The 19,281-nt window shown below is 48.9% G+C and overlaps 1 protein-coding gene across 1 annotated transcript; it reads left to right on the top strand.

Annotated features, from left to right (window-relative positions):
* Nucleotides 1-3,464: 3,464 nt before the first annotated feature.
* On the top strand, nucleotides 3,465-4,368 carry OLIG3 (oligodendrocyte transcription factor 3). The gene has a single exon (XM_066180457.1). It carries the CDS (start codon nucleotides 3,547-3,549, stop codon nucleotides 4,366-4,368), a length of 822 nt encoding a protein of 273 aa, XP_066036554.1. The 5' UTR covers nucleotides 3,465-3,546.
* Nucleotides 4,369-19,281: the final 14,913 nt, after the last annotated feature.

Here is a 19,281-nt window from a genome sequence, read left to right as displayed (position 1 = left end):
GCGAGCATTTGTCCGTCGCGGAGCGACAGCGGCGAGCGCGGCCAGCGCGCCCCGAGGCAACGCGGACCCACGGCTGCCGGGACGGGACGGGGCGGCCCCGCCGCTCTCCGCCGGCCCAGGCCGAAAGTGTCCCGGAGGGTCTCCTCACACGTGGCTGCGCCCAAGAGTGACAATTCCCATGCACCGCTCTGCTATGCCTTTCTTTTCTTTTCTTTTCTTTTCTTTTCTTTTCTTTTCTTTTCTTTTCTTTTCTTTTCTTTTCTTTTCTTTTCTTTTCTTTTCTTTTCTTTTCTTTTCTTTTCTTTTCTTTTCTTTTCTTTTCTTTTCTTTTCTTTTCTTTTCTTTTCTTTTCTTTTCTTTCTCTCTCTCTCTTTCTCTCTCTCTTTCTTTCTTCCTCTCTTCCTCTTTTTCTCTTTCTTCCTTTCTTCCACTTTCTTTTTCTCTTTTTCTCTTTTTCTGTCTTTCTGTCTTTCTCTTTCCCTTTTTTTTTTCTCCCTTTATCTCTCTCCCTGTGTCTCTTTTCTTTAGTCATCTGTCTTTTTCTCTTTCTTTCTAGCTGCAAAGGAAAGCATCGAGGAAGCCTGGACGCGTCAGGCAGTGCTACGACCAGCAATCTTGCTGGAGAAGGGCTGCTTATTTCCGAAACGACTTTCCTGGCGAGGCTCCCTGTGTTCGGAATTTAACCTTGCGTATCTGTCCCAACTCCTTCCTTTGCCCTAAGGCGACCCCGAGCGGAGCCGAATCCAGCCGCCCCGTCCCGTGAGGGGGATGTTGCGGCAGTGCAGGCAGGACTGGCCCGCACAGCCGAGACAGGGGAGTTGGGAAGCAGCGACATCCCCGGGGAAGGGGAAAGAAAATTGTTAGCAATATTCCTTCGAGTGACAAGTCCACCTTTTCTTCCCGTCCCAGCGCCCGCCCCTCTCGCCCCGCCGTGCCCCGGCGACTCCGTAGTCCGGCACTGTCCCCCGGCCCCAGCCTGAGGAAACCCCAAACCCGGAGGCGAGCGGGGCTCTCAGGAGTAGTTGTCCCTGCCGGAGGTGAGGACAGGACCCCTCCTGTTGCTTCTCCCCCGACGACATCTTTTTGCTTTCCTCTTCTCCCCGTCGGACTTGAACTTCCCCAAACCAAGATGCGCGTCTGCTCCAGGGCGGCGGACGCGGGGACGAAGGGTGGGAGCTGCAGCCTCTCGAGCAGCTTTCAAGCCGGGGCCGGGGTTTTTCCCCCATCCTGAGCGGGTTTCTGCCGCTGTCGCCGTCACCGTATTAATTTTTGTTCATTTGCTTCACCCCAGCTCTACGGGAGAAAATGACTCAGGAAGGAGGGGGCAGACCCCCGGGAGCCACCAGGAGAGAGGCTCTGCAGGGAGCGGGGACCGGCGGCGCCCGGCTCTGCGGGGTCGGACGGCCCTGTGGACTTCGGGCCCGGCCGAGTTTCCTGCCAGTGTGTCCGGCAAAGCTGCTAGCTCAGGAAAAGTCTTGGTCGGCTTACGGCTTTCGCGGTAGAAGCGTGATAAAGACGAAATCGCGTTCAGTTACTTTTGATATATTCTCCTAAACTATATATCTTTTCTTTTCTTTTCTTTTCTTTTCTTTTCTTTTCTTTTCTTTTCTTTTCTTTTCTTTTCTTTTCTTTTCTTTTCTTTTCTTTTCTTTTCTTTTCTTTTCTTTTCTTTTCTTTTCTTTTCTTTTCTTTTCTTTTCTTTTCTTTTCTTTTCTTTTCCTTCTCACCGCAGGATTTACTGACAGTGCTAGAATCAGAAGGCTTTAATTTTGCTCAGCAGATTAACCACAGTTAAACTCAGTCGGACAAAAACATCCCTTCTTTTCTGACTCTTCGCCCTTCCCGTGGCCTGGACAATATGGAGGAACGAGATCCTGCCAAGATTTCTTCCGGGCCCTAAGCATCTTTTGGAAAGTGGACACTCTGCCCGTCAGTTTACCCCGACAGAGGGGGGCACCATGGCGGGCTCCAGGAGTTCCACGGGTTGCTCCCGTCCGGTCCTGTTTGACAGCCCCGCACTCATCGCGTACGCACGGCCGGGGGCTGGGGATATCCGCTGGACGACCACACGCCCTTCCCCGGACACGAAGGCTGTTCCCACCGCCGTCCCCGCGGGGGAATTCTCACCTCCCCATCCCGCCAAGAGACCTCGCAGGCGGCCACGCCGGTTCAGTCCGCACTCGGGGCAGATGCAGACACGGGGCTCGTCCGAGAGCTGAGGTGGTGACACCCGCCCCGGGTGCCCCGCCCGCCTTGCCCGGCCGAGTCCCCACCAGCTCGGGCCCGCGCACCCTCCTCCCTTCCCGCGCCACCGCCGGCTGCGGCCGGTGCCCGGGACCCATCTACTTACTGGCGCGAACGCCTGGGGACGTTTGCGGAGCTGCCCCCCGAGCTGGCTCCCTTCCCGACTGCGTCCTGCCCGGCCCTCTCGATCCCACCGACGGCTGCTCCGGCCGCCCGCCGCGCCGCCCCTCCGCCGGAGCCCGAGGTCAGCGGAGCCCCAGGGGCTGCCGGCCACCCCTCCCGCCGCCAAGCACACCGGCTTGCCGGCGCACCCTGCCTTTCCCCGTTTATTTAAAGGGAGTCACTGGCCCGGGGGGAGGCGGGTTTCCCAGCCCGCACCTTCCCGCGGCTGATGCCCGAGTCATCATCGCTCATTTAAACAAAGCGGCTACCCAGGTACGAGGCAGTGGCGGCCAGCCCGCCCAGGCCAGGGCCAGCCGGTGCCGCACCACACGCCCCGGCCGGGGAGGACGGGGAAAGGGGGAGGGAAAGGCAAACAAAGCGTGGAGCCGCGGCTGGAGCCGGGCATGCTGCAGGACGGGGGCGACCGACGTCCCCCAACCTCTCCCGCCGTGGCGGAGGGACTTCTGCCCGCCGCCGACCGCGACCGGGGTTTGCTGGCCGGCCCCTTGCAGGAGCGCAGCCCCTCGCAGCCCCCTGCCTCCCTACTGTAGACGGGATGAGGTTTTATATTGGAAATGAGGAGGCAGGGGGAGGAGAAGGCGCGCACACGGAGCGATGAGTGTGCGGTGTCAATCAGAGGGGTTTTGTGTCTCCTTGACTCCTGATGGTCCGTGGCTGAGGTGTCCCGGGTGGCACCACAATGAATATGAATAGGGGTCCTTGCTAAATGGGACAGTCAAAGCGCACCGCCCTGAATAATGGCACGTCATCCTAACTAGACCATTATACATAGGAGGGCTCCTTTTGTCTCTGCTCTCTGCTGCAGCTCTATAAAAGCCCCTCTTTTTCAAGCTGAGGTTAGTCCAAGCATACACTAACTAGCCATCCTGTAAACAGGCTGAGTAACCGGGTGGGGGGAGAGAGAGAGAGAGAGAGAGAGAGAGAGAGAGGAGACATTGGAGAGAGAGGGGGCTGAGGGGCTTTTTTCCTCCTCCTCCAGCATTTCCAGCCCTTCGCTGGCAAACTCTGCCGTCCGTTTATTTCCTTTTCGTTTTGTTTTTGTTGCTTTTTGAAGGAGAGTTGTCTTGTTCTGCCACTTCCAGAGCAGGGAAGAGTTTCTTGCTCAGAAGCCTGAATACAATGAATTCTGACTCCAGCTCTGTCTCCAGCAGAGCTTCCTCGCCAGACATGGATGAGATGTACCTGAGAGACCATCACCACCACCACCACCACCATCACCACCAAGACAGCCGGCTCAACTCTGTCTCCTCCACCCAGAACGATCTGGTGCAGAAGATGTCTGGGGAAGGCCTCACCAGGAACGGTTCCAAGGCCGGAGGGGAAGGCAGCAAGTACAAAATCAAGAAGCAGCTTTCGGAGCAGGACCTGCAGCAGCTGCGGCTGAAGATCAACGGGCGGGAGCGTAAGAGGATGCACGACCTCAACCTCGCCATGGACGGACTGCGGGAGGTGATGCCCTACGCTCATGGACCTTCTGTGAGAAAACTCTCCAAAATCGCCACCCTCCTGCTAGCCAGAAACTATATCCTGATGCTCACCAGCTCCCTGGAGGAGATGAAGAGGCTAGTTGGGGAAATCTACGGGGGACACCACTCGGCCTTTCACTGCGGCACGGTGGGACACTCTGCCGGGCACCCGCCCCACGCCGCCGGCACCGTGCACCAGGTGCATCCCATCCTCGGCAGTGCCTTGTCCTCCGCCAACACCTCCTCCTCTCTCTCCGCCTCCCTGCCGGCCATCGGCACCATCCGGCCCCCACACTCCCTGCTCAAGACCCCCTCGACACCCCCCGCCCTGCAGCTCGGCAGCGGCTTCCAGCACTGGGCGGGCTTGCCGTGCCCCTGCACCATCTGCCAGATGCCTCCCCCGCCCCACCTCTCGGCCCTCACCGCCTCCAACATGGCCAGGATCTCGGGGGAGACCAAGGACCTCCTGAAGTGACTCGGCGGGGCTCCCCCGGCCGCTGGGGCTGCGCCGGAGCCGGCACTCCCTCGGACGGAGAGGGGCCTGCGGCCGGTCTCCCCCCGGGCCGCCGCCGAACCTGCCCCCGCTGCCCCAGCCCCCTGTAACACGGGATTAGTGTAGTAAGGACCTTGCAAAGGTAATGTTCTACCCGGCTCCTCGGGTGATGTTTTTCTTATTATACTAAACTGGAAGAAAAGTCCCTGTTGTAAAAAGAATGATGATGATGATCATGATAATAATAATAATGATAATAATAATAATAATAATGCCGCTGATGGTAATCAAATGTAAATGATTCCTTAAAATGTATGTTAAAGGAAAAAAAAAAAAAGACATGGTTGTCATTGTAGTGTTCGCAGCTACCAAGAGACGATGAAATCGGTTTGGGGCTTTTTTTCCCTTCTTTTTTTTTTTTTTCCCGGGCTTTTCCATTCATTCTTTCGCACGGCGACACCTCCGAAATTTCCCGTTCCAAACCTGGCTGCGGCAGCGCAGCGGTGGCCTAAGGTAGACCAGAGAATGCATGCATGCTTTCCGCCCCAGCTTGTCACCCGTGGGGACCGGCACAGGCGGCTCCCCTGGCAACAGGGACTTCCGAGAGAATTCACTAAAGTTTTCGAGTGTGGTTTATGGTTTGGGGGTTTTGTGCTTTGGTGGTTTTTTGGTTTGCTTGTTGTGTTTTTACAGATTTGATAATGATGACGTTTTGTTTGCGGTAGTTTTTGTTCTTCCCTCTGTGAAGAAAAAAAGAAAAAAACCCCGAAAAACAAAAAAGAGGAAAATTGTGCAAAACACAGCCTAACCCTCCACTAAATCTGTTTTGCCAAATCTACTGTCTCCTGCTCTCGGTGAAGTGTGCTGATCTAGCTGTCTAGGGTACAAATTTCTGTTACTGGCTCTGGGTTTATTCATGTTTGCTGCCTTTTTAAATTCTGGGTTTTGTTAATTTTTTTTAGATTTGATTTTTGCTATGGTTTGGTTTTGCACGCGGGATCAGCTCTTGCCAGATCCGTGATTTGTATATCTCAATCGGGAGCTTAGTTGCTGTTTATTTCCTTTTCGATACGCTTTTTGGGGAGCTTGCTTGAAATAATGTTATTCTTAATTTCGTTTGTTTGTATGTTTATTTTCGGTTGGGGCCTCAAAGACACCACCATGTCTTTATTTTTTATATATTCTTGATAATAACTATCGATATATTTATTATTGACCAGTGTTTCTGGATGAGATTTCCAAATAAAGTAAAAAATTAATTCCAAGCTGCCTGTTTCGCATTTGTCCGGGACTGGAAGCTGAGAAAAGGCGCCGTATTTGATCGCTTTGGGCTTCTCCAGGACTTCCCGGGCCCAGCGGGAGGAGGCTGGCACATCTCCGTGTGCCCTGCCTCGGAAGCAGCCACGAAGCCGATGTCCTCAGGTGTGTGCGAACTGCCGGGCAGCTTCCAGCAGCTTCCCAGCGGGCTGGGAGCCGTCAGGAATTGGGGTGGCCCGTGGCCAGTCCCGCAGTCAACACCGGCCGCGGGAGGACGAGCCCCGGGCAGCGCTGAGGAGGGGCGCCGGGGCGTTTACGGGCAATAACATTTTTTCCTTTTGGGATCCAGATTTCAGTCCTTTTTTCGGGAGGGAAATGGTAGAATGGACAGAGTTGGGAAAAACAGTTCTGCCCCGCGGGGAGGCATCATCTCCGTGGAGATGAGCGCGGCTGGCGGCTCCCAGCGCCCTGCGGCGGCTCCCAGCGCCCTGCGGCTCCGCACACGGGAGCGCGGTCCTGCACCCCCCAGCCAGCCCCGGGCTCCCGCCTTATGCGAAAGGGGGTGTCCGGGAGGAACCTGAAGAAACAGGAGAAGGCGACTCCCCCTGAGTCGTAAATTGAGCAGTGACACAGGAAGGATGGATGGGGCATTTAAACCGAAATACCAAACAACTTTCAGAAGGGCACCTGTGGACGATCCGTGCCGGTGAGCGGGCTATGCAATACTGCAGCAATCAGGTCAGCGTTAGGACACAAGCACGCACACACAAACATTTGAAAATTAAAAGAATGTGTATTAACCTGGAAAACACGAACTAACAAACCACATTGTAAAAAAGCCACCCCCTGCCTGAGGGACATCCTTATAGTAATTCAGCAAGATGATCAAGAGATGCTGCAGTTTCTTCCCTCCCTTCCCTTCCCTTCCCTTCCCTTCCCTTCCCTTCCCTTCCCTTCCCTTCCCTTCCCTTCCCTTCCCTTCCCTTCCCTTCCCTTCCCTTCCCTTCCCTTCCCTTCCCTTCCCTTCCCTTCCCTTCCCTTCCCTTCCCTTCCCTTCCCTTCCCTTCCCTTCCCTTCCCTTCCCTTCCCTTCCCTTCCCTTCCCTTCCCTTCCCTTCCCTTCCCTTCCCTCCCCCTCCGCCTCCCCCTCCCCCTCCCCCTCCCCCTCCCCTTCCCCTTCCCCTTCCCCTTCCCCTTCCCTTCGGCACTGCCCGGGGAGGGGGCGCACGACCAGGAGGTGACCATGGGGGCCGGTGGGGTGACCCCGAGGTGCCGTCGGAGTTGTGCTTGGGGTTCTGTGCAGGGGGTGACCCGCCCCGCCGTCTCGGGGAGAGAGGCAGGGCTGGAGCTCCTGCTCGGCCCCCACAGCCAAAGCACCTTCACACACACTCCCCCCTCTTCCCCGCGGCGCTGCTGGCGGAGGGAAAGCGAGCAGAAGGCAAACAGGAGCGGGGGAAAAGCGGCAGAACGGCGAGGAGCCGCGGGGAGCGGGCTGCGCAGCGCTGGTCGGGACGCGGGGCTGCCGGCCCCTCCTCAGCCCACCCGACTGTCCCCGACGCACCTTCCATGCGGGCTGACACGGCTCAGAGCCACGGCTCCATGCGGGCCCCCATCCTCCCCGACTCCACATCTTTCCCGGCCCTGCACCCCTCCCGTCGGAGCGGGGCAAGCGGGGTGGCCTTGGACGGCCTGGGTTGTAAATGGCAGCCGAGAGGAGGATGAAGTCACCCCTTCGTGCAGGAGTCGGCGGCCGGGTACCCGGACACGCCGCCACCCCCGGCAGTGCTGCCTCGCCCCGAAGCATCTCTTTTGCTCTGCCCCTTCGGTCCTGGGGACAGAGGGCCCCTCGCCTCAGCAAAAGGGATCTTTGGGGACATTTGATCCCCACTCAGCCACACCCCTTCCCTTCCCTTCCCTTCCCTTCCCTTCCCTTCCCTTCCCTTCCCTTCCCTTCCCTTCCCTTCCCTTCCCTTCCCTTCCCTTCCCTTCCCTTCCCTTCCCTTCCCTTCCCTTCCCTTCCCTTCCCTTCCCTTCCCTTCCCTTCCCTTCCCTTCCCTTCCCTTCCCTTCCCTTCCCTTCCCTTCCCTTCCCTTCCCTTCCCTTCCCTTCCCTTCCCTTCCCTTCCCTTCCTTTCCCTCCAACAATTGAACAACTTCTGGAGGGACTTGTCCATGGGGGCAGAAGCGGGAACTGTAGGTTTTCTTTAGGAGGGTTTCCCTTCACAAACACACATGAGACATAAATAAAACAGAAATTTTTAAAAAGGAAGGAGGGGAAGGTGGCGGGGGGATAGAAATAGGAAAGGAGGGAAGTTCTGGTGGTGGCAGAACCTGGCAGCATGCACCCTCTGGGCTTGTCCCTGCCTGCTGATGGAGCTGTGGGGATGGGGCACAGCGTGGTTCGCACAGCTTGACTAAGCCAGCTTCTGGGATAGATGAGGAGAGCTTGGTGCTCTCAGGAAATTCCTTTCATTTCCACCACAAAAAATGAGTAATATCTGCATGCACATATATAAAAACACATCTATGTGTCCATATAAATATAAATCAGAGGTGGATGGACACTGTAGGTTTTCACTTTTGCATCCCCTTGCTGACCACTGGGTCCTGGCAAAGCTGTGCTCTGGAGAAGGCAGATGCTGCTCCTTGTCTCAGGGGAAAGCAACAAGCCCTCCTTTCCCAGTGCTTCCTAGTTCCCATGGGTGAGGACCCCGCTGCCTCTGCCTCCAGGGGTCTGCCACAAATTTGAAGCCAAAATACCAGGCACTGGTACTCAGCTCTCCAAGTTGTGGGGTTTCTTTTGTCCCCCACTCTCCCATCCCACGGCTCCCCCACCTGACAAGTCCAACCCAGACAGTGCCCTCATGCCTCTTCTCCAGCTACATGGGGCCAGGGAAGAGGTGGGGGTAGGCTTGTGTTTTGATTAATATGGAAATAAAATGCAGAAATAGCAGCAGTACTTAGCTTCATTGCCTCAGTTTAGAGATTTATTGGTGAGGTGATAAACACTAGGCTGGGGGCCTTGCTCAGTAATTCACAGTTCCCATCAGTTATTACCAAATGAGCAAGTCGTTTTTCTTGGAAGTCACAGAGGGAAAAGAAAAAGAAATGGCGGAAAACAGAGTAATTTTTTTTAATAGGTTGCTACCCCTTGCCTCAGGTCCAGACCTCATCTGCCTACCCAGCTGCCCTGATTGGGGCCCTACTCTCCAAGCAAAGCTTGGGAGTTTAATAAGGATGTGTGTCTCTTAAAATGCATGTGTCTTGCTCTGCCTCCCTCCCTCCAACTTTCTTTTGAATTTTGCTACTTGCTCCTATCCAACTTTTTAAATTTTGTATTTTCTATTTTCCGAAGCCCCACTTTCCCTCCTGCAGAAGCAGGCAGGCGTGGATTTGATCTGGAAAGAGCTCTCACACGATGACGTTGTGCAGCTGCCAGGGAAAAAAAAGGAGCAAGATTGAGAGGGAGAAATGGGTACTTTGGAGGCACAATACCCCCTTCTCAGGTCTGAAACAGAAGCAGCCAAATAGTAGCTAAGTAGAAGCTAAATACTAAAATGTAAGCAGACATTTTTTCCCCAGAGTTCTGTGAAATTGAAGGATTTGAGTTTGTTGCTTTGCTTTCAGTGTATTAGAAATACCTAGAGACATCCACACTGTACTGCCTAAAATTGACCCAGAACCTGCTGAACACTCATATCTTACTGGATCAGCAGGACAGGTCAGGTGACACATCCTAGGGCATCTCAGAGGCAGTAAATCCCTATGTTTAAGTGGCTGAATTGAGCCTTAGAATCACAGAACCATAGGAAAAATTAAGTTGTAAAAGACCTTCAAGGCCACTGAGTTCAATCATAATTCTAACACTGCCAAGTGCACTACTAAGCCATGTCCCTAAGTCCCATTAAACCATGTCCCTAACCTCCATCTTAATGCATTTTGAATATGGAAACAGAGTAAGAACAAAATGGTAAAAAAAAAAAAATCTGCATATTGGAATCTTTGAGTAAAAAGCTACACTTTAACCAATGAGAAAAAAACAAAACAAAACCACCTTAACATTCACAGAAGTATCTTCCCCATCTTTCAAATAATCCTTGTGAGTAAAACCATAAAAGGTTTTAGGGTCAAATGAATAAAACAAAAAGGAATAGCCAATCTAACGTCACATCAGGGAGGTGATACAGTTTTTGACAGAGCTGTAATCATATCTGTGCTGCCATCCAACAGCTGCTCAGCATCCAAAAACTGGATTGAGTTGGAGACACTGAACTGAAGACACCAGAAGGGTGAAAGTGCCTGTAGCCTGCTTACCCCAACAAACCTTCCTTCTCATGCCTTTCATTTCTCTCTTCTGAAGTTGAAACAAACCCTTTTTGCTTGATATTACATTGAGGTAGGCACCTAGATAAGTACAGTACAATTGCAGAAGAGTAAAGTTTGGCTGATGAACAAAACTTCTTAAAAATTGGTATCTATCATCAGTTGAGGCTGTGTGACCAAAATCTATGCCTAGATCCCCCAAGTCTCTGAACCTGTGGAAAGGTTCAGGATAGGGTTCTATAGCCTTGGTAAAAACCCCTGAAGATCTATATTTTAATTTAATATTTTTATGTTTGTTTGTTGCTTCCCAAAGTGTTGTGGCTGTTGGCATGTACATCTTGAAAGTTACCTGGCAGAGCAGCATCAGTGGGTGCCAGATGAGCAAGGGGAAAACTATAAGAAATGCAGTAATTTAGTGTTTAGGGTGAAGATGATTTATGGAGACCCACAACTCAAAAACTAATGGATCCCTTAAAAAACAAGAGATGTGCACAGGGCCTGGTCCTGATGCCTTGTAAGCTAATACAAGCAAGTAAGATTCAATTTTTAAGACAGAGATAAAAGAGTTCCCACAAAACAGGGGTGGAAGGAAACTGTGGTCTCTGAATGCATTTAGCACCTCCAGAAAACCCTCTCCCATGTCAGGGAAGTAAATGAGGATGCAATAGTGCCTTAGTCACACCATCAGAGGAAAAATTTACAAATTATTAATGAAAGGAAGTTGATGTGTGTGTTATAAAAAATGGATTGTGTTTTTGGTAATGCTAAATCACTTTTCTGCATACTTACTCTTTGTGGGCTTTTTTCTTGTGTGTGTGTATTCTTTTTTCTTTTTAATTTATTTTGCTTTTCTTTTAATTGCTTTCTACCCAGTGGTTCTGACTATCACACACCAGGTGCTATTTTGGTGTGTTTAAGCTGTAAATTGTTAGGTGTCTCTCAGAAAAACCATGAGATTTCATTTGTATTTTTTAAAAAGCAGAGAAATGTTTCACAACTAATAAAAACTTGTTTTACAAAACCTGGCCTTCAACCTGAGGGAGTTGCAAGCCCTCATCCATGGGGTCAGAGGAAGAGCAATAACGTGACCTCATAAAACATCCTCTTTCCTGACTTTTTATTTTAGTTCATAAAGATCCGTCAAGTGCCACACAGGAAGTAGACAACAAAACATGCAGTTTGTCTCTTGTGCTGCCCTACCTGATGCTTTGCAGAGGAATTGGCCATGTGGATTCTGTGGCCTGTGCTGTTAAATCTTCACATAGCAAATGAATTTTTAGGCACTAGGAGAAAAGCAGCTTGAATCATTTACTGGGAGAGCTTCTATCCCCAGTTTCAGCACTTGGCTTGCCTCCTAAAACTGCAAGTGACAGCAACAGAAATTAGTCACAACATTGGTGGCCATGGATGGCATGATGGTTTGCTTGAACACAATGAGAATTGAGTTTGGACTCCATGTAAGTGCTGATGCTCACAGTGGGATACAAATATCTCAGACACAGACCTGCCAGGGCTAGAAACCACTGAAACCTTGTGCACACTTTCATGCAAAAGCCCAGATTGTTGCCACTGTCTGAACAACTCTGAGTCTCATAAATTGGCAAAGGACCTAAACTAGAAGGGTCTGAAGGCTTCCTTTCCATGGGAGATGGATGCAGTAGTTTCCAGACCTTTGTCGCTGAAGTCCCAACACATCCATGCTGTCTTTGTAGGGAATATAGGAGAGTGATTCCTGTGGGTCAGCCATTCCGTGCCTCTGGATGGGTCTAGCTGAGTCCCTGCTGCCCTGTGGGAGCAGTCTGCAGACTTCCAGTGAGCCTGGTGTGTGCTGCCTGCCCTGCCTCGCCTTCTCTCAGTGTGTCTCTCTAAATGACTGCTGTGCCCTTGGTCTCCTGAGGTGCCTACAGCCCGGCCAGCCTTCAGGCATGGTCAGGTCCAATGGGCTCCATGTATTTTGGAAGGTGTTTCCTGAGCAGGCTCCAGCCCCTACTAGCCCTCTGGGCCACCTGCTCCTTGTGGCCTTGAGACCACACCTGTTAGCAGTGCATGTGCCCCTTTTTCTTTCTCCCTGAGTATCTTTGGGAGGTTTAGTTGCGTTCAATTTTGAAGCAGGACAAAGTAAGCTCTGCAAAAGCACTTGAGTGGAGTATTTTCACAGCTTCAGGATCTTCCTTTCCATGTTTTGTTTTTCCCTAGTTTCTTCAGCATGGTCCATTTGCCCTTGCCAGAGGTGTAGATGTACATCCCACTGTATCATGCTTCCATCACTTGTGCCAGGGTATAAGCTTTTTCTTATTTGACTTAAGTGCAGCTGTGGATGCCTGCCTCCCTCCCATCAGCACTCTCTTGTGTCTGCTGGGTGCTCTAGGGTTCTCCGTTTCTCAGGGCTTTGTAAGATGTCCAAGATTTCCATTCCAAGCTAGAAACACAGACTTCACCTCTCCTAGTAAATTAACCAGTGCTACATAGGGTTCTCAGGCACTGTAGCTCAATTATTTATAGAGTCAAATTGTTACAACAGTTCCTGGCATGTTTTGGCTCCAGGCAGCTAGCACTCTCCTGAACATTTCCCAGACATGGTTTGGGGATAGCATAGGCCAAAGGCCAATCCCAGCAGGCAATTTGTGTTCAGCCACACTGCCTGGAAAGCAAGAATTTAATAATGTGGACACATGCCAGTCTGTGCCAGTTGGCTGCAGAGCTAGGTAATGGTCACAGGCATGTTTTGTATAAATGTAGTCTCAGTTGTTTTCCCTTACAGAAAGCTTTTGCCCTTGTTGTCATCTCTTTCTCTCTGTCTTTCGCTCCACATTACCAGGAGAATACATTTTCTTTGTGAAGTGAGATATTTATCACCATTATTAACTGATCAAGGTCCCCAGTATTTGATTTTTTTCCATTACTTTTTGGCTGTCTCTGCTTAGGTTTTCCCAGTTGTGCATGATTGGTTTATTGAACTACGAAACAGTAAAGAATGTCTATTTCTACTTTTGTGCCATGTGCAAGAAATCCTTCTTCTCTTTTGGGTTTAACATCAACATGGGGCAAAAGACGCCCATGACAGTCACTTTTTCAGTTCATAAATATGACACATAGACATAAAATAGCCCTCAGTATCAGAATTCTTCATATGTCCAGAGACAGTCCTTCCTTGCCTATCATCAAATCTCCACCAAGAAAAATGAATCCACTCCCAAATTTGTAAGTAGCTCGGGAAAGAGGAGAGCTTTCTGCTATGTAGGAATAACATGCCTTGTGGGAGAAGTGGTTCCAGGCACAGGCTGAATGAGAAGCTTAGGGCTTTCTCCTGGGACTCGTCTCCTCTCCTCTTCTTTCCACCTGCTTAGACCAGGAAAGCTGTACGTAGTGCCCCATCCTTCACTTGTTTCAGCATATTTCAATTTATCAATATAAAGATATAATCCAAAGACAAAACTTTACTTTTCTCTTTTTTATTGTGTTTCCTAAAATGTTGTAGTGCGTTTTTTCTTCCTACTGGTGCATTTCATCAGTTTGGCAGCATTACATCCATGCTTTTGAGCCACAGAACTTTTTTACAGTGTCTTTCTGTCCAAGGTTTCTGCCCCAAATCCTGCTTACTGACAAAGCCAGCAATAACTAAATACCCTGAATCAGATCAACACTGATTGCTTCTTTACCTCTGCCCATGTGGATTTTACCTGAGATCTCTGGGATTAACCCTGTTTCCAGCAATACAGCAGAAGGACAGTTCTCCTGTAAATGCAGTATCAGTATTTCAGTTCCTTCTCTCTTGGTCATATTGGGTCAGGCTTCTTTACCTGGCTTGCCCCCATGAAGACCCCAGCTTGTCCCACATCTTGCAGGGCCCCACAGTCAGCAGGTGACCCTTTCTTTGACACTGTCAGGTTCAGCTGGTTGAACAACTCCTGCTCATCCCCTCACCCAACCACCAGCTACATCCATCTCTCTCCATGGGCAGCCCTCTTCCTCCAGCTGCAGCATCTTCTATTCCAGCCTTCGCTGCTGTGGCTGTCTCACCTTGCCATTGCATCTGCCTGACCATCTGTTGAATCATGTGCAATATAAATAACAGCTAGTGACAAATAATAGCTACAGATACCCTCCTGTAATAGTCTGGTGGTCTCACTGGACACTCACCGCTTTACAACATCTTCTTTACTTGTAAAGCATTTACCTTGCAAGTCAGAATTATATGGTAATATTGATGTTAATGTGGTTTGGAATCCTTGGGCTACCTTATATATAATTTTCATATTTTCCCCAAAAGTGTTTGCTATTGTTCAATTTCCCTTGTTCACAACTGTGATACTCTTCCCACTGGAGAGATCACAACAGGGCTATATTCTATGCTTCAACACAGCATTGAAGATACCCCTCTGGTCATAACAGGTAAGGGAAATTCAGCTTTTAAAACCAATCATGTTTAATAATTTACCTTGGAAAAATGCTGAGAAGAAGTGAGACTATTAGATTTCTTTATATTCTTCTTCAGAGAGAAGAAAATGTTTTAATCTAGATTATGGAGAAAGTGAAAACTTGCCTTATTGTGTTTGGTCAATAGCAGGTCTTTACCTCACTGAGGTCTTTAACCTGCCCATGGACACTGACTTGGTCACTATAGAGTGCTGAAAACACTTTGTAGTTGATGATGTGGCTGATGCTTCATCCAGGAAAGTCATGGACAGCTTTGCTTAGAGGCAGCCTTGCAACAGGAATTTGTCCTCCATCTCACATCTTTCTGGCTACACTTGAATGCCGAAAATGAATTGCACTAAACATATCTCTGAAGCCAGTTGATGGCACAGACACATGCCAAAGTAATCTTTGAACAGTTGTGATTATCCTAATGGTGAGCATAGCTGAGTGGTGTTCGAAAAGCTTTGCTTTTTCACTCCCATTCTCGATTCAGTTTAGGGATGTTCATTAAATGACTACATTTGACAAAGTGCTTGTTTTCTTCACCAGGTTCCTTGAACTAACAAGCTGATTACAAGTTTTTGGTACAGATGGGATTGTTTGAGAAAAACGTGCCTAGGAAGCAGGCCCACTTTTTCAGCAAATTTATTTCAGTTTGTTGCACTCATCCCTCAAGGAATTCAAGCTTCTCCAGCAAGGGGAGCTGCTGGGTGCAGCTCTGGGGAAGGTGGAGAGTAAGTCTCAGAACTTTCCTGCTGTATAAGGGGAGATTTCAGCTCTTTTTTTTTTTTTTTTTTTTCCTGTTGGAGATGACCAGGCACTCCTTTCCTGAAGGTGCTTATTTCCTGCAGGTCAAAGATGGGCAGGTGTTTCCTAAACACCACGTTTTATTCATGATCTGCCCCTGGCTGCAGAGCTGTCTGTGAGGATGCTGTCTGCCCCTCCTCTGCTCAGCCCCCTCCTGTGGAGAGCCTGCAGCCCACTAGCACTGGGGACTGCAGTGACTGCCTGCAAAGAGATGCTGCTGATGTACTGTACAACCAAAGCTGCCTGCGCAGAGCTGCAAGTGAGCCTCCCAGGGATCTGCACCCTCTGTACCTCTGTGGAGAACAGGTACCAAAACAGGTAGTCAGCCATCTGGGGGTGTACAAGACACCTCTAATTGCAGTGCTGACCTCAATTCACTGCTTGGTCTCTGACAGGGCTTTGCAGATACTCAGAGCTTGGGAAGTTATGACTGATTGCTTGCTCAGGTTATGTGCTCAACTAGAACTTGGAAAGGCACAGAAATTCGTGGTCTGGACCAAAATCCCAGTAGCAGCAGCTCCCCAGTTAGGTGGTATTGATCCAAAGATGGGGGAAACCACCCCTGAAGATGCTCATTCTCCTTTCCTTCCACACACTCCGTAACACACATAGTGCACATACAGTGAATTTCCCTTCACCCTTTTCCCTAAACTTTCAGGCCAGCTCCATGCATTTCAGAATGACTGTGGACACGGGTTGTTTTTTTGTTTGTTTGTTTGGTTGGTTGGTTGGTTTTTGTTTTTTGGGGTTTTTTTTGTTGTTGTTTTGTTTTGTTATGGTTTTGGTTATTGGGTTTTTTTTTTTTTTTTGGGTTTTTTGGGGTTTTTTTTGTTTTAGTTTTTTTTTTTGGGGGGGGGAGGGGTTTGTTGTTTTTTGGGTTTTTTTTTCCCCCACAAAAAGCAAAACCAACTAGGTTGGGTTAAAGCTGGTTAAATCCCCCAGGATCTCAGTAGTGTTTTAAAACATATGTGAAGGGGAGGAACCATTTTTCGCACGTCCTGAAGAATATAGCTGACATATGGACCATTCAAAGGAAATTTTTTTCAGGCCATTGGCCATGCATGAATGGCCAGGCTTATACAGTGGGGACCCAAGATACGATGGGGATGTCCTCCCAGAAATTGGGCTTTCTAAGTAGCAAGAGCAGATCCTGTAGATGCTAACCATGCTACTGGCTCTCAGAGCTGGTAGCAGAGCCAGCTGAGGGGCAGGAATGGGCTGGAGCAGTGCAGTTGCACAGAAGCAGGCTTTGGCTTGTTGTGTCCCTCCTGCGAGCCTATCCCAGCCTACCCCATGTGACCCCACTTTTGCTCCTCTCCATCATAAGCTTTCTCGTAGCTGTGTTCATTGCTGCTTGCTGCTTCAAACACGACTTTACTGTGACTGGGTGCCATCGTAGTGCCACAGGTAGATTTAGCACCTCAATCATTTTTCCGCTAAATACTTCCAAGGCCACAGAGATGCAGCTTGTAAATCTTTTTACTTCCTTGGAAAAAAAAAACCTCAAAACCCTAAACCACAAAACAAAACAGAACAAAACCTACAACAAACCACAAGGAAGTTCAGGGAAATAAACCCCTAAATCGAATTTCTTGCTTTAAAAGTGCTTTACATATATCACCACTAACCAGCATGTAAATTTTAGTCAGCTACTGGACTAGTCTTTTAAAGAAGTTGAAAAATGGCCCTGCATCCTCAAAGGACACACCTGTTATCTGAAACAGTTTTTAACCAGCTTGTTAAGCAGCTTTGACAGATCAAAGACCCCAGACAATGGGCACAAACTTTAACAATAGTTTAGCCTTGAGCAAAAGCTTCTGTCAAAGCAAGGCTTGTGCCAGTAGTATTATGGCCTGCAATTGAAAATAAATTTTACTTGAATAAGTACCTCAGCCCGATCAGAGGCACTGCCGCCAGGGAGACAAAAGCAGTTGGGGATAAGTTATTGACTCCACTGACAGCATGAATGAAGTTCATTATGCCAGCCCACTCTTGGTAAATGTGTCAGGTTTTAAACTGAATTAGGTGGCAGGTGCATGGACCATTTTCCTGCCCCCCTTGAGACAGTAGAGGGCCAGTCATCACCTGATTCTACAGACAAATGTTTAGATTTGGTTTTCATATCGCATGGGCACAAGTGACAGCATATTTAAATCATAAATAAGGTTTCCTGAAAGCCCTTGTCTATCCCACTTTCTCTCTCCGTCCCCTGTAGCTGGCTGGCAGTGCTCCCATCTCCTTGCCTGCTGGACCCTGGAGGTGGGTTTGCCTCCCCTCCACTGCCCCTGCTACAGCCCCTGTTCTGGTCCCTATTCTACGTGCCTTGGGGACGTGTAGAATTTGGGCTTCCACAGGACACCTCCGGCTCCAGTCCTGAGCCAGAGGGAAGTCCAGACCCTTCTGCTCCTCTCTGGGTGACACTGCACACAGCACATTTCCAATTTCAACAGGGTCTGGATCAAGCTCTCCCATAGCTGGTTTTATGTGACATATAGATATATATATGGGCCTAAAGAGATTGAATTCAGACATCCTATGTTAACCTGCAGGAAGAATTTCTACACTATTTATTGCTCGGAAACCTCTGATGACAAAGATCACTGTCACTGCAATTTCACAGGAATTCTGGCCAGATCAGAAAGAAATGGTATGAAAAACATACATGTATCTCTGTGTGTGTGTGTGTGTGTGTGTACATAGAAAACCACATACAAAAATACAAAATCATCTATATATGTACCAGTTTTTAAAATTTTGCTAGAATTCAAAGAAATAAGGCAATAATCTGCCATAATAATTTGATATTTCTCTGCTTTAAGACTGATCAGCTGTTTTAAGATGTATATTTTATTTATATTTACATTTGCATATTTTACTTGAAAATATTTTGGTTTATAGTCTGCCAGGGCTTTGAATGATAATGCAAGATCAGCTGAACTTCAGATACTTTGGATGCCAGCTCTCATTACTTAATCATGAGACATAGGACCATTAAGACTCTTAAAATGAAAGCCTAGTTCTCTGACCATAGAGGGAAGAGTTGGCATATGCCTTTGGCTGCATGCCTTATTTACGTTAATGAGCAAGTAAGATTCTTTCCCCCTGTGAAGGAGCTGAGCATCCCTTCTCCTGACACTTTTGGGATCTGCTGCCTAAGTTAGTTGCTAAGGGAAGTATTTTGGTTTTTGACAGCATTTTGGACACATGTGGGTACTTTTTTTGCACTTGAGCCACTTAAACTTTCAAGAATGTCTTTACAAGTCTGGAAATGTCTTGTTTCGTCGTGCTTTTTTACCCCCTCCACATCCTGAAGATAAAGCCTTTGTGTTTGTCCACTTAACAGCCTCTGAACCAGACAACAGTCTCAAGTTTAATAAAATTTATTTATCTCCTTTCTCCAGGGATTTCAAAGGGCTGAACAAACACTACCTTGCCCTCCAACATTCACTTGAAGAAAAGTGTTATTGCTGTTCCTCAAAACTGAGAGCCAATTCCTAAAAGAAGGGATGAGGCTTGCCCAATGACACAAGCAAGTCTGTGGCAGATTCACACTCCAGTGGGTGTTTTAGCTGTCAGATAGGGCTTCACCCCCCAACATGACATTGCTAAAGATGCATTTGGCTCAGTTCACAGTTGTATTTAGTACACCTGTTAATACAGACATATCAAACCCTTTCTTTTTCTGTCTCCAATACAAATAGATCCAGGAAGTCTCACCTATGCACCCCCCAAAAGAGAGAATGTTTCTTTCCCCCATACACAAATCTGAAAAAAACCAAAGTAGGCTTATTCTTTGGGGCTATCTAAAGACTGCTGTGTGTCAACACACAAAATCATTTCTCACAGTGGTATCACTTGCTGGATATGTTCCTTCCCTCCAACTACAGCAGATGGTGTTTCATAGTTGGTCACAAATGGCTGTCAGCGAGCGTTTGTCTGCCTGCCAGTAACCTGTAGTTTGGGGACTCCCTCGGAGAGTGTACCAGCACTGACTCTGCTGATAGCAGCATCTGAGAAAATGATCCGTCCTTTCTTGTCAGGCACAAAATTAGCTATCTCATTTTCAAACTGTTGACAAGGGGGATATGAAA

Source organism: Chamaea fasciata, unplaced genomic scaffold, assembly GCF_029207755.1.
Source record: "Chamaea fasciata isolate MVZ Bird 193981 ecotype frontalis unplaced genomic scaffold, bChaFas1.0.hap1 SCAF_3, whole genome shotgun sequence".
Classification (NCBI taxonomy): Eukaryota; Metazoa; Chordata; class Aves; order Passeriformes; family Sylviidae; genus Chamaea; species Chamaea fasciata.
The sequence above is the reverse complement of the archived record's forward strand: the minus strand, read 5'-3'. Positions and strand labels throughout refer to the sequence as shown.